The sequence below is a fragment of the Pezoporus flaviventris genome, unplaced genomic scaffold (genome assembly GCF_033815535.1).
Source record: "Pezoporus flaviventris isolate CSIRO_AGI_PZ_B2104156 unplaced genomic scaffold, CSIRO_AGI_Pfla_v1 ptg000007l, whole genome shotgun sequence".
Lineage (NCBI taxonomy): Eukaryota > Metazoa > Chordata > Aves > Psittaciformes > Psittacidae > Pezoporus > Pezoporus flaviventris.
Window position 1 is genome coordinate 59,278,275 of NW_026892555.1, and position 23,871 is coordinate 59,302,145.

Sequence of the window (23,871 nt, forward strand, 5' to 3'; positions counted from 1 at the left end):
GTGGGATTAATGGCTTATATCCAAACTATTGATTTGCAGAACTGTCACTTGCTTCAAAGTTAAGAGCTATAGCAGTAGCTCTAAATGTTCTGATTCCCACAGCACAAAAAACGCAAAGCCATCGTTGCCTTTTAAGCCATGTCAAGACACATGCTACACTTCTGTTGAAAGGCCTTTGAACATGTGAGAAACTTCTCTGCTTGAGAAGACTGCAGCAAAGAAAGCAAAATATATGTCTGTAGGGAAAGTATTTTAAGCCTAAACCCTGGTGGGATGAGTAGGCGCCTGTCTTGCATTTTTCTACTGTTTTGTGATTGTTGAGACACTATTGCATCAAAACAGCTGCTGATGGCATGACTTGCTTTGCATGTGAAGGGTGCAGAGCCTCAGTTTAATGAGTGTCTGCTCTGGGCACTTGAAGCGTGTGCTTTACCCTCGATATAGTCAGTAGAACTTTGATAGGAGCAACATGCTATGAAATATCTCATGCTCCTCCTTAAGGTCACAATCACCTTGCAGTGGTAACATCTGTTGCCTTGAGATGCAATGGTATTGTGTTTATATATAAGTATATACAGTGGGTTCCTTTCTAAGCTATTTAAGAGCAACTTGTATTCGCCAAGATAAGAACCTCTCTGCTTGTTTTGGCCTTCTCCCAAATACACTTCAACAACAGGAGGGCTGCAATGGAAAAGTACTCACAAGCCTTTCTTCAGAGGCTGCTGCCTCATACCCAGGTGGGATGCAGAAGTCAGCAAAGTGTGAAACTAAGTTAACTTTGTGGTGCTCCAGACACATGCCTTGAGGGACACCATACACACCACCACCTCAGTGACTCATTCCCCGCCAGTTCCTGGACCACATGGAAAGCTGGGAAGAGGCAATGTGAAGAGCTGCATAGACAAAGTACTGCATGGTTAGTATCTGCTTCACCATGTGAGTTCCTAAAGCTGGTCTCTGATGTCTGTTTGGAAATGACTGTGAATTTTCAGCAGAATAAAAACCTCACCTGCACAGAGAGGTCACCCTTAAGGGAATGATGCTGTTATTTGGCTGAGTAAAGCTGTCTGAAGGACATCAAGATAGGAATAACCTCTTGCCTTTGTTTCAGTGTGATTGATATCTGAAAATACTTTTGCTTAATTGTTAAACAAAATGAATTTACAGTCTTGCGCTTGGAAAAACAGAGCAGCCTCCTGTCTCAGCATTCAGTGCAGTATACTGGAAAAGGTGCTGGACAAGAACAACTTGTTCATTCCTCCCCAGGGTGTATCACTTAAAGCCTGCATGCTTGGAGATCTGTGTGCAGAGAGCTTGCTGATTTACCTTCTAGGCGGTGAGAAGGCTTTGTGTTACTGCTCTTCCTTTACAGAGTATTTCCAGTCCTTGTGGCCCTGCTCCTGGAAGGTGTTGTTCATCATTGCTCCACGTCAAGGACAGCCTGTAGTCATCAATGCTTGTAAAGCACTGTGTGATTTCTTGCCTGGGTAAGGGGGTCTTTTCTAAGTTAATCTCTGTTCACTGACATACCCAACTGCAATTACTGATGCTCAGGTAACTACTAATTTAGGGTTTTGGGGGTCTTTACCTCTCTAGCAGTGCAATCTCACTCCACTGTTGACAAGCTCTTGAAGCAGGCAGTATTGCTTATGATTGTTTTGAAAGGTGATGGCTGGGAAATATTCTTCAGACTGCAGCATGGAGTGGGAAGGAGTGAGGAGGTGGAAGAGCTTCCTCCTGCTGCACAGGGAGCAGATACAGAAATCCTTTAGGGGAGATATATTTGGGGGATTTACACTTCCAGGAGGCAATGAAAACAAGTTATACGAAGGCAGTATATTGAGAAATGACAGTAAGATGCAATAATAACCATTTACTACTGATTATGACATTATAATATCATTCTCATTTTCCTGTAAGACACCTTCAAGAAATAGAAAATAGCTGGTTTGAGCTAGAGGTAGCTACTTAGAGTCATAGGTAGCACTGAAAACCCTCATAAAATTTCTGTCAATGAAAAGGTGCTCCTAACAGCATATTTCTTACATGTTTGCTCATGCAAATTGTAATTTCTTAAGACAACTTTTTAATTAAGGTAACAGTTAAGGCATGCGAATTCTGCTGAAGTGCCAGTGAAATTAAGTTAACTCTTGTTTGCACCACCACTTTATCACCAACTGAGGCTGCTGCCCAGATGTAGTAATAGAAACACAAAGTAGGAGACCATCTCTACCCTGAAGAGCTTACATTTTCAAAGGACAAGAGGAACAAAGACATTGATGCTTTGTTTTCCTTATCCTATTGTTTTAGTTCTGCTCTTATTTTTCTGTAATTAACCTATTTCCTCCTATTTAAATGCTTACTGTACTCCAAAGAGGAGTTGTCCATGCCAGCACTCACCCAAACTATTCGAGTTGGTTCTTTAATTTATTGTAGTTTATAAGTTATCACCAGAGAGTGTTTTTATTGAGGAGATAAAGCTGAGTAAATTCAAAAATGCTTCTAAACAATGTTGGTCATGTTTACGTGCTTATGATAATCCATAAATGGAATAATGACTGAAAAAGAAAATAATCTCCTATACTGACTATAAACCCTGTTCCAAGTTATAGGTTATAAAATAAGGAGCAATTAGCAATGAAAGAACAAGCTACAAAGTAATCATTGCTCCCCGCCCCCCCCCCCCCCAGTAAGATAGATACAGTGGTAAATAAGCAAATAGCTGAATGACTGAATTCAGTTGACCTATTTCTTATCTCACTTGTGCTATCATAATTCAGGAGTAACATCAGTGTGAAACATCAAGGTGGGTTACATGTAAAAACAGAATTCTTATAAATAAATGCAAATAAACGTTTAATTTCTCCAAAACTTCTGCATTCATTTGCATAAGAGTTTATATATATTAAGAACAAATACTGAAAGGAAGCAAAGGTTTTTATAAGGCTCTGAGATAGGACCTTGACCTCCCTTGGAAAACCAATGCTTGTTACTGAATCTGACCATGTGAATAGCAGTTCTTTCAAAAGGGACAGAGGACCACAAGGATAGACCCTTGTATGCAAACACAAGCACCTAAAATTTGATATAAGTTCAGAGGCACTCTGGTATGGAAGAGCTATCAGCAAAAATGTGGTGAGGCTATCCACATGTAAGTGAACACAGTGCGCTTGGATGTGGATGTCAAAAGCCATCCCAGCAAGTCAGAATACAGGAAATATTCTTCACGTATACTTTAATTTTCGTTTTGATGCTGACTGTGTTTTAGGAGCATTCTGAACTGGATTAGTAGCTCAGCCTTATATACCAGTGCATATAGTTTGGTACTCAGCTGTACTTCCTGTAGTTGTTTCCTATTAACCTTTTTACTGTGAAAAGCGCATAAGAGAGTGCAGCTATCTTTCCAGAAGGATCTCTTTATACCAATGTTTATCTGATTGCAAACCAACGAGCAGTCAAGCTCATAAATTTTCTCAGGTGAGGAAATAGTGAATTACTTCTTGTCAGTGGGCACAGAGTGTAACACTACTTCCTGGGAGAAATTCTTAACAGATATGTATTCTTTTCTTTTCCCATTTTCAAATCAAAGTAACAAAAACCACGTCTCTTCTCCAAGTCCTTCAAAATACTATCATAAAGCAGCAGTGCTGAAGTGCTTTCTGACACTGTAATTCCTGCTAGGATTTAGGTCTTCCACAGAGAAAGGGAGGAGGAAAGGGATATGGGAAAATTTGCCATAGGTTGATGTGGTAGTGATTTGAATATCCTGCTTGGATTATTATAGGATAGAGAAGTAGACTTTAAGCATCTAAACCAAAAGTTAATCTTTAATTTAAAAGTAATCCTTCATAACTGCTGAACTTAACAGTGAACTGAGATGAAATGCCCCTGTTCTGTAGGTGGAAGAGGAGACCTTGCCAGTTCAAGCTCTCATCAGTAGCCATAAAAGCAGCTGCAAAACAAGAGCACAAAGAGGTAAGGAGTTTTTTTTTTCACTGTAATCTGTATTACAGCAAAGCAGAACTGATAAACAGGGCCTCACTTTTTTCTCTAAGGAGTCAGCTTGAGCAAAGGCAGGGCTAGTCACTTGCACTCTCTGAAATGCCCTTCAGGCAGCCCTGTGAGCTGGTGTCCATCCCTCTACATGTGTCTGGATCTCTGCAGCTCCTGGTCATTATCATGGCAGTGGCTGCACATGGTTAGAGTTGTGTTCAAGAGGTGCCACTCAAAGAGCTGCCATCCTCCTCCTCCAAGGGTATCACCTACTCAGCTGGAGAGATGACCGAGGCGCGATTGCCTTCTTCCACAAAAGGTAGGCCACTGATCAGTTAATGTTGCTAAAGAAAGTTAAATAATAACCATATTATCTCAGTTATCTTCCTTGGTGATGGTGGCTTAGAGGGAATGTTCCTTTCAGTGGATCCCACCACTGGTTTGGTAAATTAGCTTCTACTGCCATACACATTTTTATCTCCTTTCATGTCAAATGTTCTTTATGTTATTTGCAAACTAGGTGAATTCTGACTTTGTTTTATTCTGGGTTGGTTGCAAAATATTCCATTTTCATTGGCGCACTCCCCTTGCACACACTTTAAATGCTGCATTGCAGGGAGGAAGGCGTGTGAGGCATGCACTTCAGGAATGTCAAGGAGGGCAGCAGAGCACGTTCAAGAGCTGCTTCTCAAATGTTTGTAAGTTTAGTTGATATTTTATCAAAGAGTCATCCTAGTTAAAGAATCAACTTGGATTTCTTGTTAAATCACCACCTAAGAAGGCTAAGTTTTCTTTTAACAGTACTTCATGAGACAGGAGGGAGACACAAAATGTTCTTACTACCAAGGAATGAAGGAAGAGAAACTGAGTGACTGTCATGCATTATTTCTAAAAACAGTCATACTACATTTTTCTATAAAGCAGCAACTGCTCTTTAAAATGAGATCAAATAAAATACACTTGAAATTGAACACTGAAGTCTTTGTTTGGTATTTCCACCCCCAGGCTTTCTCATCCATTTTTCTCTTCCTTGTAACACTGAGCTATTTTAGCCTTGCCTGGTATCTTTCTACTGCTTTATTAAACTGACTCCCTTTTCTACACAAGCTTTCCCAGTTGCAATACAAATGCTTTCAAGCAGTACTGGCTGTTAGCAGCAAATTAACATGAAGTTCCCTCTGCTACTCCCCTCCCTCAAGTACAGCACAACATAGCTGCTACCTAATACCTGGTTTGAATTACCAGTATTTGGTGCACTCTGCTCATCTGCAGGACTGCGTAAGTATCTCCTCACATTCATTTTCCGAACTTAGGCATTGCTCATGCTTACTTTTGTTTCTGAAAGCAATTACTTCTGGGATATTCTGTAAGCTTTTCTCGAAGTCTGTGTCTCTGTTTCAAAAATATCACTGAATTATTTAAAATATTCTTAGGGTTTTTTCCTCATTTGAATGTTTCGGGTTGTTTTGTTTCTTTCCTTCAGTGCATTGTAGTTTCCTTATTTCATTTTCTGAAACAGTTAAAAGCTAATGAAACATGACTTGAAGACAAGTTTCTCATCTGCATCTTTCCGGGTCATTTGCACGTAACGTAGATAAAGAGGAAGATACCATCACCACAGTGCATGTTTCCTGTATAAGCAGCCCTTTTGTCATTCTAACCTTCATGTAATATTAAAGATACGTGTTTCTTCAAGTCATCATAAGGTATCAGCTATGTGTATACTCATTCTTCTCATAGTGAAAATGCATAGAATTTAGCAAAATTGAATATTTCAATGGAAAATCATATATGATGGAGACACACTTGTGCATCGCATGAGCTTTGTTACTCTAGTAGCCATGTTATGTGTAACCTGTGTTATGATCCTCCTTGTTCAAGTGTGGCATACCCAAGAGGTACTTTTCTGTAAGCAACTGTCTGATTTTCTATGGTAGGTTAAATGAGAGCACTTATAGTGGGCTCCATTGAAAACATTTTCCAAACTGAGGTTTGGAAATGGCAAAGTAGAAAGCATGAATAAAATACATGTGAAACTAAGGCATTTGCAGGCTTTGTGGAAAATGAAGGATGCTTCCCTCCCTTTGTTTATCATGCTTGGGTTTTCAATCTATATCTTCTCATCAGAGAAACGCAATTGAAATTATTAGTATTACCATAGCCTATCACCTTAGCAATGCATCAAAGTTATGGAATTGTGGATGGACCTGCAACTACACATTTTGTCACCAGTATAGAATATTTTTAGATTCAAAGTGTTGGGTTTTGACCTTGGAGTTTATCCCATTGAGCACCACAATACAGCAGCTATTCTGAATTTAGCCAGCCAAGGATTTAACTAGCCAAGCATTACTCTGCTAACACCAATTCAAGAACCTGCAGCAGGAACTTCAAGGAGGGAAAACACTTCTCAGAATCTTATGGGTTTTAAATATTCATTTGTCTTGTCAAAAACAAGGTGGCAGAGAGGTTTGCAAGTACTAATTGACTTCTGCACTTATGAAGTGTTTCAGTGTTGACACTGTTCTTACTCAACCGCAAAAGCTATTTGTTGTCTGATACTCTCCTGTGTCAGGATAGCTCTACCTTATTCATGTAAAATATGCAACATGTGTCAGTGAATCAATTTTTCTCCCATTCTTCTGGAAATGAAGAAAATGAAAGATGAATTCCCTGGGCTACTGGTGTGAGTTGATGTTTGCAAGTCTTCCCTGGGGTTGTCTTCCCAGAACACACAATTGGAACTTTGTGCATTGAAAATTGATGTGAACTTAAAGGAGGCTTGAGTAAGCTCAGCACTTTACAATTGTCTATGCTTTCTAGAACTGAAATGAAGTGCATATTGCAGGATGTCTCTAACATGTTGAATTTTATCCTTAACTTTCTGATAGCCTCTATCTAGTCTAGTGGAAAGTGTCCTTGCCTCTGGCAGCGGGGGTGGAACTAGATGGTCCCTTCTAACCTGAACCATTCTACAGTCTCAGCTCTGGGCAACACTCTAAGGCAGTAATGTCTTCACCATCCACTCCAGCGTTGGAGACAGAGATTTTCCAGTACATTGATGAACACCAAAGTGATTATATTGAGGTAGGAACTATATTGCAGTGAAATGACAAGTGGAGAACTGTTGCCCTGGAGGCCTGTGTTTTATGTGCCAAATGAGCGTTTGCCACATCGGTAATGAGCAGGTTTCCAGGTCTGGCCTCAGGTGTGCTACATGTTCTTCACAAAGCAAGGCTGCAAGGGGACAGTCTGTGCTGGGGACCCTTCAGGTGGAAGAGGGATTTGCATGGACTTCCAGAAACCAGATGGCTGCAGGCATCCTTTGAGTGTGTGCAGAAAGAGGCTCCACTGAGAGAAAATGCATGTGCATGGGAGAAGCAAGCAGATAGGTTGCTCTCTCACTTGCTGTAGCTCAGCATTGGTTATTGTAGGTTTGCTCTTGACAAGGAGAGGGGTCTTGCTCCCATGCTGGTTTGTGCTTTCCTTTTTTCATTTTCCCTGTGAAGAGGCAGAAACATAATTATGCCAGTCAGTATCAGTTATGCATAAAAGTGATAAGCACTTCTGAATCCTTATGAGGATCACTGAAGTAATTCATACATAATGCAATTTCTGCAATGCAATATGGTCAGCATCTAGTCTGCCTCCTCTTCCATGGTATTTTACATCCATGGTTGACAGTGGAAATGCCTAAGTGTGGGTACCCTCCTTGTTTAGAAAATCAGGACTCTCAACCCTGCGGACCCATCTAAGCAGTTCCTCTCAATTCTGAAGCCTTATAGCACCCATGACATTGCTGTGATGGGATAGAAATTAAACCGTCTTCCAAAGTGACACTTCTCATGTTAAAGGGCCAAACACTGCAGCATCCTGGGTGATTTAACTCCACTTCTTTCCTCCTTGTGCAGGATCTTAAGGAATGGGTGGCTGTGGAAAGCGATTCTATTCAACCAGATCTGAGGAAAGAAGTAATACGAATGATGGCGCTGGCAGCTGACAGACTTGTGGCACTTGGAGCGACTGTTAATTTAGTAAACTTGGGGTCACATCAGGTGCTTGTCTGATTCTTGTATTTAAAATATCATATTTGCACATGTGGTCTGCCTATTGCATTCAGTGCTATGTATATGCATAGGCATGTTATGACATACTGATATTTTTGATAGCTAAATAACAATTTATCAGTAGTTCCATAACTACATGATACCTACTGAAATCAGTCCCTCCTCAGACTGTCTGCAAACAGACTTGGGAGACTACACAGGCAATCCAAATGGAAATAGATGTTTTCTGCATATCATGGACAGTTTGATGATTTTAACTGGTGGGAAGCAGTCTGCAAAAGTAAAAGGCCTGAGTTTTTCACCAGGGCTCATTTTTACATTCTTCTGAGTAATGAAGCATTATAGTTAATGCATCGTTCTTCACCAAGGTGCCTATATGAGGGAGGTAGCTTTTACAAGGAAAATGTTGCCCAACAGAAGGTGCTAGCTATCTTGAGCATCACCTTTGGGTTTGGGAGCTTCTAACAAATGCTTCAACCCATTTTCTTAAGGATTGTTGGAAAGCAGCACACGAGTTAATCTCTGAGAAATCTTTGCCTTTAATTGACTTACCTTACTGTAGCTGGAGGCTGTCAGATTCCTATTCTAACAGGAATTCAGAACTTCGCTAATAGTGATTCCCTTTTCCATCCTCTGAGGGTTATGGGAAAGATTGTTGAGTCTTAGCAGAAGGACCTTGCATCACAGCACTGCTTTAATATTTCAGGTTATGTCATTTAATAGTCGTAATGAATGCATTTCAGTTTAATGAAATGTTGTAATGAAAAGTTGTAATAATGCATTGCACTTGAAAACTGCATGCACTTGGCATGCAGTTATGATTGCCAAAATATATAGCAAAGTCTGTGTTGGCAGCGGGGGAATGGATTACCTGTTGCTGGAGCAGAGACCAGAGATACTTTTCTCTGCCCAGGGCAAAAATAATGTTTCACAAAATGGGTTTTTCCTTTGATTGCTTAGCAAGAAGCAGCTAGATTTTTTTGGTTGCAGCAGGCCAATGCAGACTGATATTACTGGTGAATACAAGGAAGCACGCATTCCTTCTCTTATTTCTTTTGTGAGACATCCAGCATCTCTTGGCCAACCTCTTCTGCACAGTATGTCACAGGATTTAGAGTCTTAACTTGCTTCAAACCAGCCTGAAATAGCTGCCTCCTGCCAGCAAAATCGGATTTTGTTTTTGTATTTGAGGTTACAGGCCTCCTACCCTCTGTCTGTGGTGAAATCAAACCCCAAATTAATTTGTGTGGCTTTTCACTACTTCAGTGTCACAATATCTGCTTTTTCACTACAGCAAACAGCCATTTTTGTCTTCCTCAGTGCTACAAAGTAAGAGTTTAGGAACAAGGCCATTTATGACACTAAAATATTAGAAGAGCTTCATAAAGTCCCTGCAGAATCTAAACAGGTGGAGAAAAAAGTTAATTCCTCTTGGTAGGTTAGGGTTGGTTTCACAGTCTGATTTGTGCACCTGAACAAATGACAGCCAATTGAGTATGTTGAAATATTTTCACTTCTGAGAATTACGGAGTGTTTTTAATGATGTTTGAAAGTTTTCAAAGGTTTGTTTTTCCTTAGTTTCTTTTTTTAATGTTTCTTTGCAGCTGCCTGATGGCCAGGACCTCCCACTGCCTCCTGTGATTCTTGGGGAACTGGCAGAGGATCCACAAAGCCCCACTGTATGTTTCTATGGTCATGTGGATGTGCAGCCTGCCAAGAAGGAAGATGGCTGGAAAACTGACCCTTACACACTGACTGAAATCGATGGTGTGTCATCACTTTTGTATCATTGTTTGAATACACAACTGAGATTGAGTGCAAGGAGGCTCCCTATATATTTAACCAAAGCATGAGGACTTCCCCCATGGAAATCTCTGGGACAAATCCAGCAGCCTTGACTCTTGATGATGTGACTACTGAGACTCATCAGTGATTACCTGCTTGATGTGGAAGAGCCACATGAGCTGTCAATGCTGCTTTAAAAGTATTTAACGGACAATTCATTTCTGCTTCAAATTATTAAGTTGTATCAACCATTATCCTCTCTTGCACTTCCTGTTCTTGCTTCATGATCCTTTAGTATCTTCACTTGCCACCCTGGTGTTAAGGAGCATTTATGGTGGAAGAATGTGAACCCCTCTTAATGTAATCATCCTTCCACTTCAGCTAGCTGAGCATGAAAAGCTCCATTCACTGAAGGAACAAAAATAATGGGTAGACGGTCAGCAGATGAGTAAGACCCAAAGAACCCTGAAATCCTGATTCCCAAGGCTGTGCTACACGCATTAAACTGCCCTTTCCTATTGGCTGGAACTGGTTTCAAACAGCCTTAGTGGGGTAGCTCCTATACCTTCAGTGGAGACTGCCACAGAAATTTACCTGAAACGAAAATCTGTCCCTGACTGTACAGTCAAACACATAAAGTTACATACCTAGACTTGTAGCTTCAAGCTATTACTGTGAGATTTATCTGTGGGGCTTTTGCTGCTTGTTATGTGGGCTGGCTGATGTGTATGGAAGCTGCATACTGTAAAAACACTTCAGGGGTGTGTTCACACTATGTCTGGTGTTAATAAAGAGCTCTTAAGAACAAAAGTGAAGCTCAGAAACTGGCATGTAGCTGAAACATGGTGTACATATGTCCTGGTTTCAGCTGTAACAGATTTTTGTGGTTTACTTCCTAGTAGCTGCTGCAGTGCTGTGTTTTGGCTTCAGTCTGAGAACAATGCTGATAACACTGCAGTGGTTTAAACCACACCAATATAAAAGGAAAGAAAGGAAAAAACAGAAGTGTACCAGTCCATTAGGGAACGCCCATCACGTTATTAAAAACAAGTTGATGAAATCCTGACTCTTCTGACACTTTACTTGACATACCACTACAGCTGCTATGGCAACAGGAATTTGCTGATTCCATTGAAGTGACAAGAGAAGTTTCAAAGATTGTTTAAAAACTTTTCTCTTCTTTTTAAGGAAATCTCTATGGGCGTGGAGCAATAGATAATAAAGGACCTGTCCTAGCTTGGATAAATGCAGTGGAAACATTTAAAGCCTTGAAATCAGTAGGTATCAAGAGAATTATTATTATTACTATTATTATTATTACTATTCTTATAACATCTCTGGAGGGATACCTTTACATTCTTGTGAGTTAGATGATACATCTCCGCCTCAACAGACTACATATATTTTGGAAATATTAGCTTATTTCTAATGCTATATCCAGGGCACTGATCCCACTCCAGCAAGAGTCTGCTTGTGAGCATTTCTCTTTTGAACAGTCTGTATGCAATGTAAATATGGAATTGCTGTCATTGAATTGTAGAGGAAAACACACTGAGGGAAGCATTCAATATGTATTACATACATTAAACAGCTTTGATACCCTGTTCTCTTGAGAGCTTTTAAAATGGTAAAATAACATGCAGTGCAGATAGCTCATGAAGACTCATCTCTGCTGCTACAGTCTGCTGATCTTTGGTTTTGTCTACCTACAAGTTACCTTCAATTTATACCTTCAATTTATACGTATGTATGAAGAGAGTAAGTATCTAAACCTGTTCGTACATAATAGGCTGTTCTCTCAATGTGTTCGATTTATCAAAGCAAATGCTTTGAATGAGTGCATTAACAAAGTACAAATACACTCACTTAGAGACTGACATATCTTTATGAGCTAAAATTTTGCCTGAATTACTACAATGACCAACATAGTTATCTTTAAATCAGTCTGCATATTTAATACTTTTGGGCTAGTTGTATCTCCAGTGCAAAGCTAAACCAACACACAGCTGAAACTTTCAACATGGTTAGCAAGCATCTTTAAGGTGAATTTGCACAATGCGTTTTGTTAGATTGCTGAGAAACAGTTTTATGCCTCTTTTCTGATGTTACGGCACAAACTGAGCATTAAGTCTTGACTTCTAAAGTCCTTTTGCAGCCTTCTGGAAAACTAATGTTTTTCTTGCATCGACAGTACTGAATTGAACTCGGTGCCTCTCAAGTGCTAGCAAACCCATGTTATTTGTCCACAGATGAGCTGTTGGAAGTGGATATGGTTATGGGGCTGTCTGAATCTTTCTAGTTTTTCAAATCGCTAACAGCTATTTTGGCATTTTAACCAGCAAGCAAATAAAAGAAATCTTTGCCGTATAAAGTCTTTCCCTAGAAAACAGCACAGCCCATCAAACAATATTCATGAACATTTTGTTTCCAAATCATTTGTGGTCGTTTGATGAACCATTGGTGCACCCATCCATAACACAAGTTCATTTAATTCTACACATTTGTTCCTGCATTTAAGCTGAGTATTGAATCAAAACAGAAAACATCTTAAAGCCTGTAAGAAGAAAATGAATTGGAACAGGAAACTACATTCAAATTTGTATCATCTCCTATGGGAAGTGTCAGCATTTCTAACTTGATCTATTCAATAATAGAAGTTCTCTAATTACCCTTGGAAATGCAGCCTTATGAACTAGTAGGCAAATGAATTAATGAGTGCTAAAAAGACAATTACAGTAGAATCACCAGCAGCCTTTTTTTCCACCATGTGAGTAACTCGGGCCGTAGATAACATGTTGGGGTAACCACAGCAGTGCCCCTCCGCCAGTGCTTCCCGCGTAGGCACTAACACTGGAAATAAAGAGGCAAGAATTTTTCTGTGACAATGCAACTGCTATTACACAGTTAGAATTTCCAAAGCAATTAGAATGTTTAATAGCACTGAGAGAAAGCCAATTTAATGAGACAGTCCAGCAAGTCTCCTGAAAACACAAAGAAGGAAAAAAAAATATTGCCTATTCTCCTTCAAAAATGAAAAGCAGATAAAAACATGAAGACAACCAATTTTTTTCTGGGAAACTATGTATCTGTCTATTACTGCCCTTTCTACTGAAGCAAACTGTATATCCTACATCCTTCTTTTCCTAACACAGCACGTACTACAAGCCAGTCTGCTTCTGATTTAAAAGTTTATTTATTTATTTTTGAAAGTGCTTGTTCCTTATCTAGATTTCTCTAATGTTCATTTAGGCTATGCCAGTGAACTTCAAGTTCGTAATTGAAGGCATGGAAGAAGCAGGGTCCTTGGGGCTAGAAAAGTTACTTCAAGAGGAGAAACAGTACTTTTTCTCTGATGTTGATTATGTTGTGATTTCGGACAGCCTTTGGCTCAGCAACAGGAAGCCTGCCCTTACATGTGGGAGTCGGGGAAATGCCTGCTTCTTTGTTGAGGTAAAGGACACAGGTTCATTTGAACTGTGCCCCTGAGCAGAAAGCAGGGATGTACCTGCAATCACAGCTGCATCTGCATGCAGTGAACGACTGAGTGTGAGCTTAATATTTAAAAATACAGAGCTTTCTTCTATACTGTTTTTGGCTTGTGCAGATTTCCCTCCTCATTTCAGTTCAACTAGCCTTTCATTAATTTCACTTTAATCATAATTTCTCCAACTGCCTCCTTCTCCTCAGTCCCTTTCCTATACCATTACTCTCCTGCCACACTCCCAGGCTTTTCTCGTCACTCCCTCTGTACATCAACTCTGTTCTCTTTCAGCTTCGCCCCTATACCTCCCCTGACTCTCTTGCTCCAAAACCATTTCTTCTGCTGCTCTGCCCTTTTGCAGAAGACGCTGCTTAGTGCAATGTGTTTGCCTAAAGGGACTCATTTTAGTTGGATCCCTGGGTTTAAAAGCCACAAAAAATTTTTGTAACCATTTCCAGAAGCAAGTAACAGTGGACTGTAGTATATTTAGCAGCTAACATAAGCTACTGTGAAATGAAGAGCAGAAGTTTCTCATCTGGAAACTTCCTGATGAAGCATAAAAGGAAGTCAGAGAGAAGATTAAAGCCCTCTGTAACTAAAGAAAAATCTGCATTAACCTTTATGTCTGAAAAAGAATGAAATTTGTTTTTAACCAAAAGGGCCTCGGCAGCCTTGATTCAATTCTTTTAAGTGTTGGTTAAGAAAAATGATGCTATTAAAACATCAAAAATGATGTCTGCCTGCTACCAGACAGTTGGCTGTAATGAGGTTTTGAGAAAAATAAAGAAGTTTGTTGCAGGAAAATAGTTTATGATAAACCTGAATATGAAAACGTGTCTGGAAAAAGCACGCATTTAATAAACCAAATGCCTCTTTCTATTCTAAAGCTGTATGAGTCAAGAGACTTCTAAATTCTTATTTGCTGCTATCTGAAATGAAGGTTGGACATATATTTTCTTAATGCAAATCAAGTAAGGTTTTTTCTTGCCTTTATTATGAAGATTTTGCATTAAATAGAAGGGATAGAAAACTTGAATTTATTCTGCAATGTTAGAAACAGTAAGATGCAAGTGTTTCACTTAGGAAGTATTTAATTTTACTGAAGCAAAAGTGGGAATGGAGAGAGACCCTTGCTCTCAAATGCCTGTTAAGTGCTACAGACAGATGAGTTTCTCTTTCTAGTAGTTAACAACAGAGCCCTACCTTCTCTTCACCAAAGATGATGTTTCCATTTTATAAATAGAAACACATAATCATTTTCTATACTTTTGTGACCTTGTTTAAAAACATGAAGCCACCGGTTGTGATAGAAAGCAACCACTCACAGAAGAATAAGGTAGGGAGTGTTTTATATAACCAGTGGTTTTGGTACAGGTTGAATGTGGCAGCAAGGACCTTCACTCTGGAACTTTTGGAGGCATCATTCATGAGCCACTGATGGACCTCATAGCTCTGCTGGGTAATAACATGCATCATTGCTCAGGAGTAACCGGGGAACAACAGCTAGCAATCAGCTTAAGGACGATTAGTGCCACGTTTATTTGACACAAGTAAGGCAAGTCTAATTGAAGAAAAATGCCCAGGTTTCCAAATCTCAGCATAGCTATTGTGGCAGCAGCTGAGGAAGGAATGTCCCCAGTAAGGCCAGGACCTCAGACATGTGCCTATTAAGCTGACGCTAGTCACATGTCAATGAAGAACATTTAAGGATTGCTGACAACTTGAATACATACACGGGTAGAGACGCTTGATGTTTTAATGCTGATTTGTATCTCAGTAGGATGATGTTTTCATGTCAGCAGTTAGGCTGACACACCACACACTATAAACAGCAGCTCAATAGTTTTCTTTATAAATACGAAAATACATCAAGTTAGGTGCCACAACTTGATGGATGCAAGCAGTTGTTAGTAGTTAGTTGGTAGGCTTACTCAGTCAGTAAAGAGTTTGGTAGAAAAGAAAAGGTGCTGTGATTGCCAAGTGGAAGAAATAAATCCTACTTGCACTGATATCTCTGTCTTATTTTGTAGACAGCCTTGTGGATCATACAGGTCATATTCAGATCCCTGGAATCTATGACAGTGTTGCTTCCCTGACAGAGGAAGAGAGGCAATTATATGAATCTATTGAATTTGATCTGGAGGAGCATAAAAACAATAGTGGCGTGAAAAAATTCCTCTATGGCACCAAGGTAACACAAAACCTGTATAAATGGTCAGCAGAAAGAATTTAAATCACTCATTCACAGCATTTATATACAGAGCCAAACTGAAAGATCAACAACAAACTTATAATAAAGGGCACAAAGCATTAAAAGGTAAATAAAATTAATCTGCTGAAAACATAAGCTACCGCATCTGGGGAATGTGATTCAAAAGATGAATAATCAATGAAAAGGAATGATGCAAAACTAACAGTATTGCTCCCCCTGCCTTGCAACTACCCCCATGCCTAACTAGCCAAATAAAATAAGCATTAAAACCCCTGCACATGGGTTGCATAGTAGAAAAGAAATTGTATTCGTCTCTGAAAAATGGGAGGCAGCTTTAGGCAGATGTGTTTTGGGTGGTTTTTATTTGTTTAATTCAGATTTTAATGTCTGCTGAGCATGCCAAAAAAGCACCCAAAGCTATAAGCCTCTCTTTGCCAGCACTTAAAAATTATATCCTAAATAAAAAGCAGCAGGTAAGGGCTGGCTCAGAAGGATCTTTCTGCACAAGAGTAGCAGCTGGGAGAAAGGAGTGATTCGTTTTTTTATCACTAACATAATTATACTGGTATAAGTTCTAACATGGATGCTTTTATTTCCATGAAAAAGCTTCCAAATTAGCTTAAGCTAGACTGTAATAATCAGTAATACAGAAGTATAATGTAACTACACTATATAAGTTTTGATGCTTTACAGATATGAGGATGAAGTGGTGCAAATTTTATGTGTACATAAAGCCCCAGTCTCATAAAACTGGAGAAGAAGGAAAGGAGCAGTGCTCTTGGGTTCTGCATGAAGCCTAATTTATATTTTATATATTTCTCCTTTCATCCTTAGAATAACCATTGTCTTTTATTTATTTTTTTTTTTTTAACCTTTCTTACCTTCTCCAGAAAAAGAGATCAACTTTGTTACTGAACATCATCTTACCTATTGTATTATTTAATGCTCATTAGTAGAACTTATTTCCTGGTATCATCTGGTTAAACTGGTAACAGGTTTCTCCTGCGAGAAGCTCCAAGATCAACAGATGGTCAGATCAGAAGTTGTTCTGATTTTACATTGTGTTAGAGAAATTTACTTCTATGATATTTTAAAACAATGCTCTGTTTTTCTTGTGCATGGAAAGCTATTCTCATCCAAATATTTAAAAAGGTAAACGAATGTTGACTGAAAGAAGTAATTTTTTTTTTCAATGAAAAGGTGTGTGCATGAGTTTAAATTACAAACATATTTAAAATACAGAGATCTCCACATACAAATTTGAGGACAGAAAGTTTGTTTCTTCAAATCAACTCATATAAATCGTGAATGGCTCCAGTGTCATCCCTTACATTTTCAATGTCACCTTTTTTTGAAGGAAGAAATACTTCTGCACCTGTGGCATTACCCTTCTCTCTCTATTCATGGGATTGAAGGAGCTTTTAATGAACCAGGAATTAAAACAGTCATTCCAGCAAAAGTAATTGGTAAATTCTCAATCCGTCAGGTCCCCCACATGGACCTTTCAGTTGTGAAACAACAGGTAAGAGACAAACCTTCTTTTTTGGCCTCTGCTGTGTAAACTAAGTACTTCTCAGCACCTCATGAGTTTGTACCCAAAATAGCAAACTGAGTGTTTCTAGCATTTATTTGTTTCTGAGAGCAGAAGAAAGTATGTGGGTGTAAGCTTGAGTTGCTTCTAACTGCAATGTGTTTTTGCTGCAGGTGGTGGAGCACTTGGAGAGTGTCTTTTTCAAGAGAAATAGTCCAAACAAACTGAAAGTGTCTATGCCTTTAGGTGCAAAACCCTGGCTCGCTGATGTTAATGATCCACTATATAAAGCAGCAAGAAAGGCAATAAAAATAGGTATTTTCCTTCTTTTTTTTTTCTCATTCTTAATGTGTCTGCAAGTGTGCAGGGGAATTGCGCTCATCTTGCTGAATTGAGGCATCTTTAATAGGAGTTAGCCAAAAGACCTTATTTAGTTTCTTTGTGTACCGATACAAACCCAGAGGTTTGTAGAGTGCAGCTGATTCATGAAATCAATTTGCTACAGGATCAAACCAGTTTCTACTCAGATGCTCTGAATATCAGCTGTGTCCTCAAATATATGGTAGCAAAGGCAAGCACCTTATTTCACTTAATAATGAATTAATTCTTCCCATGTGTTTCAGTTTTCGGAGAAGACCCAGATTTTATCCGGGATGGTTCAACAGTTCCTGTTGCCAGAATGTTTCAGACTATAATGCAGAAAAGTGTGATAATGCTTCCAATCGGTGCAGCCAGTGATGGGGAGCACTCCCAGAATGAGAAAATAAGCAGGTTTCTTTTATTTGCTGATTTGCTCTGTAAGAGAAGGGGGGAGAACTGAAGTCGCCTGGTATACCCATGCCTAAAAGACAGATGGAAAGCTTTGCCATGCACTGGACAGTCCCAAACTACTGTCTCCAGCAAACTTGTTGCTGTGCCAAACACAAATTCCCAATGTATTGTGTACAGATATACATTTTTTCACACGAGTGTCTACCCAGTCTAAATACATTGGCAGTGAAATTAAAATTGCCAATGGAATTTGCCTCTGGTCTGAAAAATTATGATGTATACGGGCACTCTTCTGTCACAGCATCCATTCTGAAGTATGCCAGTTGGATGTATGCAGGCTAATGGTTAAGTGAAGATTTTTATGGCTTTCAGTATAAATAAAGTTGCATTTATATTACAGAGACAAAAACTGATGTAATTATACCAAAATTAACTTAAACTTGCCACTTGCGTTCATTCTTTCAGGCATTATGGTAAGACACTGCTCAGCGTGTTGTCTGAACATTGCTGTAGCTTCTGAGTCATATCATGTTGAGCTTGAGAAACTGGAGAATTCTACAATAATTCTCAAAGTGTTTTTTTGTTTCCCCTTACTATACCCTCAACCCTTTTGGCCACAGACAATAGTAATTAGGGGATGCAACACTGGGGAAAGTTTTCTTAGTAAACCCTTTCAATTCTCCTTCAATGCTAGTTGAAGGATGTCCAGAATTTCTGTGCACTGGGTCCTTTTTTTGGGTGACCAATCTTGCAAATTCTTCTGAAGACTCTGAAAACTATACTAATTTCAAGAGCAGAACAGCTTGACAGGTCTTCATTGTTTTTCTTTCCTTCACAGATACAACTACATTGAAGGAGCCAAAATGTTTGCAGCCTTTTTCCTGGAGATATCAAAGCTCCATCGGCACTTACATGAAAATTCCAATACAGAGACTAACAACTGATAGAAAGAAAAGATCACAAGAAAATCAGCAAAGCATTTTATTATTCTTAAGCTTTCTAACTTCCTGATCTGGAAAAACATAAAAATTGCATATTTAGTGGGTCAGAATTGGTGGAAAAAATAATTGTCATGTTATTACTTGGCATACTAATAAATAGTATTCATTTATCTTATCCCTAATGCTATAAAATAGGGTTATAGATAATTTATTCTTGCCGAGTGGAATATGTTATGCTTTAGTTTTAAAATTCTGGGCAAAATGAATTTTTTTTTACATGTATTTTATTAAAATTGCTTTATTTCTGTTTTGTAGTATCACCATGCTCATGCTGCCTCACACGTATTCCATCTTCTGGATCTGAGCAATAAACAGCACTGTCATTTCCTCCTAGCATAAACAAAATTTCATTATGTAATTGTTTGAAGAAAGATCCATTATCAAGTTAATCTCTTCCCTGTCCTTCACAGGATGCTGTAAATAGGAAATGCAATACAATTAGCTTGTTGAATTTGATGTAAAGACTTATCTATGAACATCTATGGAATAATCACTGAGGTCAATAGAACTGCAATAGTAAATCTTTATAGGTCTGGATTCTGCCTTTCCCCCAATTTAATGCAGAACTCCTGTAACTGTGCTGTGAGTACACTTTTAAGAATCACTGCATGTTTCTTTTATGTGACCTTTTGTACAATAGAAAAAAAAAATTTGTAAATATCTCTTCTGGTCAATCTTTCATCAGAAGGACATTTTTCTACTCAATTAGTAACTAATTATTGTGAATTACTTTTAAATCATCATCTTATCAGATAATTAAATCAAAGGCAAATGAGATATTTTGAAATTAAAACGATAGTTGTGAGCTTGGTTTGCTGTTCAGGCAAAACATGTAGCACAAGTAACTAAAATCTGTATATTTTTTAATTTCAAAATACGATTTTTACTCTAACATCTAGTTAGTTCATACACAACAAAACCAACTGAACCACATTTAAACAAAAACTTATGAGTTTTATCCTTACTTGTAAGACAAATTACATTAATGAAATTGCAGAAAGTAGTTGTCATATTTCCTTTCTCTCCTGCTACCTCCCTGCTAAAACCTGAACGAGCAAAGACGATTAAAGGCATAAGATGTGGATGTTGAGTCTACAGACAGAAATATTGTATCACAGATCATCTGTATGAACAGCTCTTTAAGAAAGACCAACCTGTAATATGCAAGTTTCTGACTTTTAGTAGTTGCCCCGAAGTTCCCAGGAGCTGCAACATAAAAGTAGCTAGCCTCTTAAGAGATCTGGGAACAGCAATACTCTGGGATACTTAGTTTTCAAAACAGGTTTTCAATACCCATTCTCAGACTTACCCGAGGCCGTGGGGCTCATATTACAACTGTAAGAGCTGAGTAAGGCTCCTAGCTGCTGATGGTATTCACAGGAAAAATGAAGACTCAGCTCAGTCTCTCTTACCTGTGTTGGCTCTGTAGACTCCATAACTGCAGTGCAACTTTTGGTGCCTGTGTCAAGAAGGAGCAGTTCAAGACAAGGACCAAGCCTCCAAGATCAGAAGACACTGTTTTGCACATCATCAACCTGCAGAACAAGTCCTCTGCAGTCTCTCAGCTGCCTTCACCCATCGAAACCATATAGGAACCTGTGTGGTAAGGAATGCTGCAGGGGCGAGCACTCCAGCACCTGCACATGACTCAGGAAAGATCAGCCCATGCTTAGAAGCTACTGCTCTATAAAGGTAAATGACTGAATTTTGCTAAAGTATTCGAAGACATGCAATTGACATAAAACTTCATTGCAGTCTCCTGTTCCACTGTGGCTTTACAAAGTGACTTCAACCACCAAGAAACAGCTACTCATGACACTTTTGGCCAAAGAGAGGACTAGAAAGCTCAGTGAGGTAGTGGAGGTTCAGCACTTCTCAGATGGTGTATTTCCTCCTGAAAGGCATGGAGGCTGTGTTTCTAGCAATAAAACTGCTCTGGAAGTCACTATAATCCATGCTTTCTATGCACTAAGAAGTGCAACTGAAGGTGGTCTTATGCTATATGTAGTTTTTTCTGTTGCTTTGGGGAATGCCAAGTAAAATACAGCCAATAAGACAGCATAATTTTATAGGCACGGGTACTATCAGGGCAGTGCCCTGAAATGAGGGTCTGCTCTGAAACAGCCTCTTGCTATCAAGTTAAAACCATATGTGTGAAGGAGCAGGACCAGTGAATTATGCAGACCATCTTCATGCCTCCTTCAATCCCAGAAGAGAGAAAGAGAAGACTTCAATTTCAGGTTCTCCCGGCCATGAAAGGCAGCACTGGGGAATCCACTCCTACCCACAGGGGTATTGAGAGTTACTCTTTCCCTTTTAGATCAAGACAGGGCATCCACCAGTCACCCTGTCTTTTCCTTTTTTAATGTTGAGCAGCACCTCATCAGTCTTTTGAAGAGAAAAAAAAAAAAATACAACTGCTTTATATGACCATTAGTTACTAGTTATTCTAGTGACACTGACTACTGTGATATCAAGCAGACAGAGCTTTAAGTTACACAGCCAAGCAAACAGCTGGTACTGTTCTTTAAGTGAGAAACATTTCTAATGAAATCAGTATTTTAGTGTGGAAGAAACACAGCACCTGCAGAATCATCCCTAATGTCATTCTGTTAGAAAATAAATACATTCTATGTTTACAATCAATTTATAAACTACTTCATTAACTAATTAATGCTTTACTAATAATTGACTTATTCAGTTTGCATTTTAATATATTTTAATCAGTATAAATATTTCAGAACAAACGCCAAGCATTTATATTTTTATCATGACTTTAAAATTATGTACATACAGAAACCGGAACATTAAATATAGGTAAATCTGTGAACATTATATAATGATTAAAAATAAAAATATTTTAGATTTAATTTTTCTTTTATTAATAGCGAGTCTTCCTTGTTTCTTCTACTATAACAATGGCTCCCTCTTCAGGCTATTCCTAAAAAAGGTTGCCTCTCTTCATTTTCTGTTAAAAACATTCCAAAAGAACATTTAAAGAAATTTGGATCTGTGATCACACCTTCTCCCTCAGTATGCCTCCTCTCAGTAAGCAGATGATGAAATAACTGATGGACCAGGCGTGCTGACCTGGATACTACAAATATTTAAATACAGGTGGTGTTACCCAAGGTCCAGACCTACAAAAATTCTTAGGCATCTGAAAGTAGTTTGTAAACCACAGAGTAACCGAGCCTGAGGGACATTAAAAAGTTGTTTTACCAATTTTCCCATGCTTAAAAATATGAAGAACAATTAGATTATTCTTAACCAGTCATTCTTAAAACTGCCATTGTTTTCCGTAAGTCTCTTGATAAGCTACTAAAGTTCTTAAATGTCCTTATAAACATATATATAACTAAAGGTATCCTACAAATTAAGGAGACTTCCTCCCTGTACAATTGTTATTACAGAGAGGACAATTAAAATATGTAAAATAAGCCTTAGAGACTGGAGAGACAAAGAGTTATTAACCTGTGTTCTGTGTGATACTTTATGTACTGATACTCATGTGTTTTAAACTTTATTTATTTCAATCTTTACCAGACTCTGGCTGTTCATTTGGGTTCTCCATTTTCATTCGATGAACAGCTCAGGCTGCAGCGACTGCTTCGTCCTCAAACCACACCCACAGCCTTGACAACCTGCTCCAGGATTGGCAGTGCTGTGTCATAAGGCTAACAGTAGCCAATGACTACCTGGCTACATAAAACTGGAAGTTGTTAGGCCCAATTAGTAAGCCTGGTGCTGTGCTGCATACACTGTATGACAGTGGATTTAGTCTCAGAACAATGCTTGATAACACACCAATGTTTTTAGTTGTCGCTAAGTAATGTTTACCCTGATCAAGGACTTTTCGGTCCCATGCTCTGCCAGTGAGGAGGGGCACAAGAAGCTGGGACAAAGCAGAGACAGGATAACTGACCCGAATTAGCCAAAGGGGTATTACATACCACAGCACGTCATGCCCAGTGTATAAACTGGGGGGAGTCCTAGGGAAGGCCCAGACTGCAGCTTGGGTCGTGCTGGGGACTGTTCAGCAAGTGGTGAACAACTGTATTGTGCATCACTTGTGTTTACTGTTTTTCGCCCTTTCCTCTTTTAGTTTTATATCTCTCTCATTGTTAAGTCTTTTCATTATTATATTGTACTTTAATTATTAAGCTGTTCATATTTCAACCCATGGGTTTTAATTTTTTCACCGGTTCTCCTCCCTACCACACCCTGGGGTGGAAGTGAGCAAGTTGCTGTGTGGTATTTAGTTGCCAGTTGGGGCAAAACCATGATAAATAGTAGACATGCATTTGAAAAATCGTAAGAAACTGTGAAAAACCAACTGCATCCCACCATAGATGTCAAAAGACTCTTTAGACCGCACTTCAATACTCATCATGTGACTCAGCTTGAGAAAGGGAGAAAGATCATGAAGTGTTTCATTAGTTTCATGAGCTTATAAAACACAACATAGTTAACAAATCACCTCCCCCCACTTTATTCGACTGTTTTTCTTTAGAGCTTCATCCTGCTAAAAATACCAAGCAAAGCTTGGAGAGATTGTATCTATCTCAATGAATGATTCCTGTGCACCCTCTCATCTACTCTATTTTTTCACCTTCTTCAAAGCCCTCATCCCATGGTTTAGAACCAATTCTCACTGCGCTGCCCACGTGGCGTGAGACTGTAAAACACAAGTTTATTTCACGGACGCCCCTGCACGACACAAGTTTATGACTGCGCAGAGCAGCAGCAGGACCTGCCGTGGCAGAGACCGGACGCACACACGGCTTTGCCAACCGCAAACGTAGGTGCAGTTTTGGGCACCTGGAGCCAGCCTTCATCCGCATGGGACCCGCAGCCATGGCTCCACCGCTACGCCCACCCTCAGCCACGAGGATCAGCGCCAACCCCGAGCAACACTCCCGGAGCTCCCTCCTTCCTGCCCGGGTAGGGGAAGATGGCGGCCGCTCGCGCGCCCCCGCCCACCCCGCGCAGCGGCCGTTGTGCGCAGTCCCTCGCGCCCGCGGCGGCAC

The 23,871-nt window shown here is 39.4% G+C and overlaps 1 protein-coding gene and 2 long non-coding RNA genes across 4 annotated transcripts; 2 read left to right on the forward strand and 1 right to left on the reverse strand.

Moving 5' to 3' along the window:
• The first annotated feature begins 687 nt into the window (after positions 1-687).
• LOC133267028 (uncharacterized) lies at positions 688-2,686 on the forward strand. Of its 2 annotated transcripts, none has more exons than XR_009742612.1 (2): positions 688-916; positions 1,373-2,686. It is a non-coding gene; the product is annotated as an uncharacterized LOC133267028 (long non-coding RNA). The 2 variants fall into 2 exon arrangements; XR_009742611.1 differs by having other exon boundaries at positions 688-906.
• A 4,291-nt stretch (positions 2,687-6,977) lies between these two features.
• On the forward strand, positions 6,978-18,846 carry CNDP1 (carnosine dipeptidase 1). Its single transcript, XM_061448919.1, has 11 exons — positions 6,978-7,080; positions 7,905-8,048; positions 9,665-9,827; positions 11,034-11,122; positions 13,095-13,295; positions 14,701-14,785; positions 15,357-15,517; positions 16,896-17,060; positions 17,243-17,384; positions 17,693-17,840; positions 18,679-18,846. The coding sequence occupies exons 1-11, from the start codon at positions 7,003-7,005 to the stop codon at positions 18,782-18,784; spliced, it is 1,482 nt and encodes a 493-aa protein (XP_061304903.1). The 5' UTR covers positions 6,978-7,002; the 3' UTR covers positions 18,785-18,846.
• LOC133267030 (uncharacterized) lies at positions 18,716-23,407 on the reverse strand. Its single transcript, XR_009742613.1, has 2 exons — positions 20,254-23,407; positions 18,716-19,255 (listed from the first exon to the last, which is right to left on the reverse strand). It is a non-coding gene; the product is annotated as an uncharacterized LOC133267030 (long non-coding RNA).
• Positions 23,408-23,871: the final 464 nt, after the last annotated feature.

Excerpts from the sequence above, each read along its gene's own strand:
- CNDP1 (XM_061448919.1), top strand. The coding sequence starts at position 7,003 with ATGTCTTCACCATCCACTCCAGCGTTGGAGACAGAGATTTTCCAGTAC. Across the intron at positions 13,296-14,700 it reads ATGCCTGCTTCTTTGTTGAG|GTTGAATGTGGCAGCAAGGA; the intron begins GTAAAGGACACA and ends GTTTTGGTACAG. Across the intron at positions 17,061-17,242 it reads TTTCAGTTGTGAAACAACAG|GTGGTGGAGCACTTGGAGAG; the intron begins GTAAGAGACAAA and ends TTTTTGCTGCAG.